Source organism: Onychostruthus taczanowskii, unplaced genomic scaffold (genome assembly GCF_017590055.1).
Source record: "Onychostruthus taczanowskii isolate IOZ18803 unplaced genomic scaffold, ASM1759005v1 scaffold161, whole genome shotgun sequence".
NCBI lineage: Eukaryota > Metazoa > Chordata > Aves > Passeriformes > Passeridae > Onychostruthus > Onychostruthus taczanowskii.
The window spans coordinates 587,147-593,852 of NW_024498807.1; the positions used below are offsets into that span (position 1 = coordinate 587,147).

At 44.8% G+C, this 6,706-nt stretch overlaps 1 protein-coding gene across 2 annotated transcripts; it reads left to right on the forward strand.

Annotated features, from left to right (window-relative positions):
- The first annotated feature begins 336 nt into the window (after positions 1 to 336).
- CTSL (cathepsin L) lies at positions 337 to 5,440 on the forward strand. Of its 2 annotated transcripts, none has more exons than XM_041399483.1 (8): positions 337 to 482; positions 795 to 930; positions 1,261 to 1,383; positions 1,478 to 1,633; positions 1,800 to 2,024; positions 3,621 to 3,789; positions 4,121 to 4,238; positions 5,025 to 5,440. In XM_041399483.1, the coding sequence occupies exons 2-8, from the start codon at positions 805 to 807 to the stop codon at positions 5,122 to 5,124; spliced, it is 1,017 nt and encodes a 338-aa protein (XP_041255417.1). In that variant the 5' UTR covers positions 337 to 482; positions 795 to 804; the 3' UTR covers positions 5,125 to 5,440. The 2 variants fall into 2 exon arrangements, with proteins under 2 accessions (XP_041255417.1, XP_041255418.1); XM_041399484.1 differs by having other exon boundaries at positions 5,403 to 5,440.
- The last annotated feature ends 1,266 nt before the right edge of the window (positions 5,441 to 6,706 follow it).

Here is a 6,706-nt window from a genome sequence, read left to right on the forward strand (position 1 = left end):
CAGCACGGGAGCCGCCGCAACAGCCTGACCCGAGCAGGAGCCCTCAGCGGAGCACACGGACGGCGCTGGGGCTGCCAGCACCCCGCCATTCGTGTCTCTTTGCCTCCAGACTTAGTTTTTCCTTCGTTCTGCCCATGTTAAGGCCCTCCGGGTTAAATTCCACCTGCGTGCTGCCACTATCTCCGGCCCCACAGTACTCGGAGTAAATGCTTGGACAAACATTGCCCAACCTAGCGGCTCCGGCGCTAGGGAGGACCCCCAGGGAGATCCCGCACCGCCCCCGGGTGCTCTCGGCCCCGGCCCGGGAGAGATGCGGGCCAGCCTCAGCAGACCCGCCCCGGGCCCGGCGGAAGGCGCGGCCCTGCCCAGCCGCCAATGGGCGCGGCGGGGCGGGCACGGCCGCGGCCGGGATAAGAGGGACGGCGGAGGCCGAGTGTTGCCGGGTAGAGGAGGCAGGAGCGCGGCAGGGATCCTCGAGTGTGGTGAGCGGGGGCTGGGAGGTGGGGGTGCGTGGAGAGGGCCGGTCTCGGTCGCGTCTTTGTCCTGCACTGGGGCTGTTCCTGCCGGGAAGGGGCGGCCATTCCAGCCGCGTCCTCGGGAGGCTGCCGACTGGGCACCCCGCGGCCCGTCCCCGCCGCCCGGGCTTGTTTACAGTCGCGGCCGAGGGCGGGGCGGGCAGCGCGGGGTGCTCGGCTCCGGCCGATCGCTGGCGGAGGGCGCGCGGGCGGCCTGGACTCTGGCATCCCCCGCGCTCAGGGCGCCCTGCCTGACCGCTGTTCCTCCGTCCTTGCCAGATCGGCCAGCATGAACACGTTCCTGACCACGCTGTGCCTCTGCTTGGGCGTGGTTCTCGGCGCGCCGAGGCTGGACCCTGAGCTGGACGACCACTGGGATCTGTGGAAGTCGTGGCACAAGAAGGACTATCATGAGGTGAGCCCCCGCCGTAGGCGCTCGGAGCTGGGCCCCACCAGCTGAGTCATGTCTGCTTTGTTACCACGCCGGCTATGGGCAGGGCTTGGGAAGCATAATCCTTCTCTTCCCAGGTTCCTTTCCTGTGTTTGTGTATTGACTCAGCTGCACTATACTCGTTGTTTTTCTTATGAGGGCGGCAAAAAAATCACCGCCTAACACCGTTTCACGCTTCTCGCTCGAGTATTGTACCTTTGCCTGAGTATTATGAGCCTTAGAAAGCTTGTTGTTGTGCAAGCAAACTTGGTTTGAAATGCCTCCTTGAAGTACACTGTTTTTTTGTCCCCTTAGAGAGAGGAAGGCTGGAGGAGAGTGGTATGGGAGAAGAATCTGAAAATGATTGAAATCCATAACCTGGATCATGCATTAGGAAAACACAGCTACAAGTTGGGAATGAATCAGTTTGGCGACATGGTATGTGTAGAGACATGTAATGTACAGTTCTAAGTAATGGTGTGTAATAGATGTAGTAGTAGATAGTAACTGCATGTATTGATTTGTTTTTCAGACAGCTGAGGAGTTCAGACAGCTGATGAATGGTTATGTACACAAGAAGTCAGAAAGAAAATACAGGGGATCCCAGTTTCTTGAGCCCAACTTCCTGGAAGCACCACGATCAGTAGATTGGCGAGAGAAGGGATATGTAACTCCAGTTAAAGACCAGGTACTATCTGATGGTGAATTTCTAACTAGTTACTGGTGCAGTTTCCTGAATGCTACATCCACTTTCACAGGGAAAAACACTGTTTGATGGTGCTTAGTACAAGCTTACTAAACTAAGCACCATTTTGTAACTGTGTTTGTAACTATGATTTCACTTTATACTTCAGGGTCAATGTGGATCTTGCTGGGCTTTCAGCACAACAGGAGCTCTTGAAGGGCAGCACTTCAGAAAAACTGGCAAACTTGTTTCACTGAGTGAGCAGAATCTGGTAGACTGCTCTCGTCCTGAGGGGAATCAAGGTTGTAATGGAGGTCTCATGGACCAGGCTTTCCAATACATACAGGATAATGGGGGCATTGATTCAGAGGAATCCTATCCATATACTGCAAAGGTAAGTGAAATGGCTGAACTTGTGTTGCAGGTGTCATATCTTTTGCGTGGAAAAAACTGGGTTGGGAAACTCATACCTAGAAAGGAAAATGTCTGTAGAGATCAGTGCATCTGTAATTCCTGTTGTGTCTTTGCTAAGAGAACTAGCATGACTGTAGGAGTCACATACTGCACTGGTCTTTGAGGTCAAAATCTTGACAGACCGGTTAGAAAAACTGGAGCAGGTTTTCTTCCTCCCCCTTGTTGTTGCCCTTCTATCATGCCTTATCTTGGTTGCCACACCAAACCAAGAACCCAGCCCTTGTCAACAGTGCTACTTAGTGGTAAGACAGCAATTCATCTTCCCATAACTGACCTGTTACAGAGTTGTTACCTACAGGCCACCTAATTCATGTGGCTAGTCTCAAAAATTGGATTTTTAACAACAGTTGTTAATGCCTTGAGTTCTGGTTCTGGACTAAGTGTGCATAAATGGCGATAAAATCCCTGTAATGATCTATCAAATGTTGAACAGGTACAAGAGGATGAAAGAGCAGTAGTCAGTTTTGGTATCACTGGAGAACCAGTAGTTTGTGGTTTCACCTTTTGAGAGGTCTGCTCTTATTACAGAGGATTATAGAGGATCTTTTCTTTCAGCTTGTTTTGTGTTGTCTGGGCAATAGCAATACCATTTGTTGTGAACAACATTGGATCTGAGTTCCTGTTTACCGGTGTCCCTGTAATCTCAACTCTTTCCTAATCTTATCTCAACTCTTTCCTAATCTTGGCTGTTGTAGAGATCACAGTTGATTATAGGAAGTGCCTAACTTGCTGAGTATGAAAAGTAAGCAACTGAGCTGTAGTCTGTGTTCATTTAGTTGGGGAAACAGTTTTGGTACTAACCTATGATGCAGGTAAGGGAAGGATGTGCATGCTTGAATCTGTTTGTTTCACATGACCTGATTTCCAGATTAGGCCTCACCTCTCTCCTGCTGTAAATGTACATGATATCAGCAGTTCAGGCTTCACTGTAAAAATCAAAGAAAAAAAAAAACCAGAAAAACCCACCCAATAAAACAAAAAACACCCTACTAGAAATACCACAAATATCACCCCCAGCTGTTGTATGTAAGGTCATGTAATACAAATTCCTAGCTTTCAAATCATTCTGTACAGCTTTTCAAACTATGACATGTTAAAATTGTGAATTTTAAGTGCTTGCTCAATGAGCAATTTCTGGATTGCTTTGTAATTAATGAATACTTGGCTTTCTTCCATTGTGCTTTAATGCATTCTGGGCTTCTTTCCTTTCTGTAAAGATACTTGTCCTGCCAGCCAAAGAGGGCAGAATTCCAGAATGTGATGGCTCTCTGCACCTCTGATAAAGTTGGTGGGGACTCTTTGGGCCCTGTTGACATTTACTTTTTCTGTACTTTTGAAAAGTTCAGAAGCAGTTCTTCTGTATTCCCTGTTATCCTTGCAAAATACTGCTTAGGCAGTTGGATCCTCTTCAGTCCCTTGCTCTCAAAGCAGCAAAGTCACAAAATGTATGGTAATTCTGTGCTCACCTGTGTGTTAAATGGAAACCTGTGTAATAACTACAGCTTTCTCTACTTAGGATGATGAAGACTGTCACTACAAGGCAGAATACAATGCTGCTAATGACACTGGCTTTGTTGACATCCCTCAAGGACATGAAAGAGCTCTCATGAAAGCAGTTGCAGCTGTGGGTCCAGTGTCTGTTGCTATTGATGCAGGCCATTCTTCATTTCAGTTTTATCAGTCAGGTGGGGATTTGTTAATTACATTTATTCAGATAACTGGGATTTTTTAATTACTCAGTATTCATTACCTTGCAGTTAAATAGATGAAAGAAAAACCAGGTATGATAATTCAGAAATCATTTTAATTCTAGGTCAGGGTTTTTTTCGACATGTATTCTCTTGTACATGTGTCTACTTGTCCCTCAGTTTTTGCCATGATAAAATTCACTTGCAGTTCCTTTCTCTAACTTTCAAGAAGCTGTGCAACATTGGAGTTGAAATACACAAAGCCTCTTGTATGTGAGGGATAAGGGTTTTGTACAGATGATTTTGCTCATGAATGAATACTTTGCAGGTATCTACTATGAACCAGACTGCAGCAGTGAAGACTTGGACCATGGTGTTCTGGTTGTAGGTTATGGCTTTGAGGGGGAAGATGTAGATGGAAAGAAATACTGGATTGTTAAGAACAGGTAAGGTCTGTTTCATATATCTGGGGGAGAATAGAAGGAAGTTTGGCACTTGTAAGGGGAGAGGTAGAGAGACAACAGTAATTAAAATCTGTATGTGGGAAATGGGTATTTGTTTCCAGATTGTATGGTATGATAGAAGGTAAAATCCAACTTATGCTGCTGGCAACCTAATAAAGTAAGCCCAAAGCAGCCATCTTATTCTGCTTGTTCAGTTAATTTAAGGGAGGTCAGTGCTGAAACAGCCTGTGAACCTAGTAGATAATAAAGCAGTGGAGCAGAGGGGAGCAGGAGAAAGCCTGCTTGTGGGGGTGTAATGGATTTTTTTTGAAGCAGAGTGCTGCTCACTTCTGTGAAATAGGATAATACTTGAACTTTAAAAATGGCATTACTCCCTAGGTTGGAGGGAAAATAAATTAATGCTGAAGGCCACATCACATGAGCTTGTCTCATGTTCTCAGCATTACTGGGGCACCACCCTCAAATGCTGTTTGCAGCCTTTGACTTCCCTTAAATTGCCTGGGAGCAGTGTCTGAGCTTCAGGCACCTGTAGTCAAGGTTTGCACATCAGTGTGACTACCTCGTGAGAGAATGACTGCATTCTTCAGTGGGATGCCTCCTGGGATGCTTTTAATTGTTGGAAAACACTAAGTTTTTGGCTGTGGCTGTCTTGGATTTTCTCCACAAGTGTGGAAGGCAGCAGTTTTTTCAGTTTTAAACACTTAGAGGGAAGGGCAGTAAATAAGTAACTTCTGAATATATAAACAAGCCCTTTGTTTTTGTTTTCAGCTGGGGTGAGAAGTGGGGTGATAAAGGATATATCTACATGGCCAAGGACAGGAAGAACCATTGTGGAATAGCAACAGCTGCTAGCTATCCACTAGTATAATTTGAAGACTGAACATTTCAGTACAAGAGGGGATTTAAACTGAATGACCAAACCCATGTTCGCATGTGGTAGCCCTGTGTCTTTCAAAACTCAACTTGATTTTTAAAACTCTTGAAGTGTATTTTACATGTTGGTGACATGCCACTTGTTTAAATTAATGTAAATGTTGGTATGTAAACAGCTTGTAATATTGCTAGCTTTTGACTGCTTAATCCAATAGATTCTTTATATTTTTCCTTTTTTTTTTTTTTTTTTTGTTAATTGCAATGTGTCCAAAGGTTTACTTTTTAAATAAATACTTAAATTCCACTACATACATATGGCTTTGCATTTTGGTCTTCTTTTCTACTTGGGACTTTGTCGAATAGGCATCCTAAATCATACACTTAGGTGGAGTCTGTATGTGTGTACCTCTCTGTTCACTGGTCACTGAAATACAACCTTGTCTGGGAATGGCTAGTAGTTGTTACATAAAGGAGTGTAGAATTTATGATAGAGATTTATTTAAAATGGGAAGTGGAAAAATGTCTCTGGCTCCTAGTGTCTCACAACAAAGATCTTCAGTCTTGTCATCTTCTGTGTGCAGCATCTGATCTTAATCACTTAGCTTTTAATTCTGTTAGTTTTCTTAATGGCACTTCAAAAGTAGCACATTTGTGTAGTTTGTGCAGTTACGTCCTTTTGAGCATTATAGCAGGAGCACCCAAAGCACACCTGGCTGTTCAGAGGGCTTATTTCTGGAGATATGTAGGACACTAGATACTGTTTTCCCCCTGTACCAGCTTTGGAGAAGGAAAGGGGGATAAGGGAGAAATTATTTCCATATGGAAAGTGACATTGGGCTGCTTTGTTACCTGTGTACTTGGTGGCTGACTTAAGTGAGGTGGTTTATGCAGTGCCCTTTATATGTCCTTTTCCCTCTGCAGGTATCACTGCAAATCTGAGCATTAGCTCTTGCATACTACTGTTCAGGTGTTGTTTGGGTGCCAGTAGCCAGGTTTGGGTACCTTCTGCAGAGGATGGTAAATGCCAGAAACAGGGAGAGAAGGCTTGGCTTGGCTTTTGGGTATTGACATCAGCTCTTGCTGTTGGGCTGTAGGTGAAGGAGGTGTAGTTCTGTAGCATAACTAGCACAAGCGCTGAGTTCATGGACCTATAGGTTTTTGTGCACATCTTTTCAGAAGCTGATAGCCATGCACACAAAGGAACACTTAGACCAGAACTTAGGGATTATTAATTTCCTTATTGTTGATAATGTAAGTCTTTAAGTTGCATTTAATAAAGTCATTTAAAGAGAAAAACAAGGTGAGTTATCAATAATAATACTTGTGAGTTGTTCATGTGCTGCTTGTAGATGAATTCTTTTAACCTGAATTTCCTGACAAGTTTGGTTCGTTCTTTCTTTTTTTTTTTTAAAGAACCTCACTCAGCCCAGTGGCTATATAACAAGCCACAGAGCAGAAATACTGGTTAGAACTTAGCTATTAAGTTGACTTGCTAAGCTAGTTGTGAAAAGCATCCACACTGCTTGTGGAAGCTTTGGAGTAAGTATTAGGGAGCTCACCAGGTGGCCCTCTAAGGG

Excerpts from the sequence above, each read along its gene's own strand:
- CTSL (XM_041399483.1), top strand. The coding sequence starts at position 805 with ATGAACACGTTCCTGACCACGCTGTGCCTCTGCTTGGGCGTGGTTCTC. Across the intron at positions 931-1,260 it reads ACAAGAAGGACTATCATGAG|AGAGAGGAAGGCTGGAGGAG; the intron begins GTGAGCCCCCGC and ends TTGTCCCCTTAG. Across the intron at positions 4,239-5,024 it reads TACTGGATTGTTAAGAACAG|CTGGGGTGAGAAGTGGGGTG; the intron begins GTAAGGTCTGTT and ends TTTTGTTTTCAG.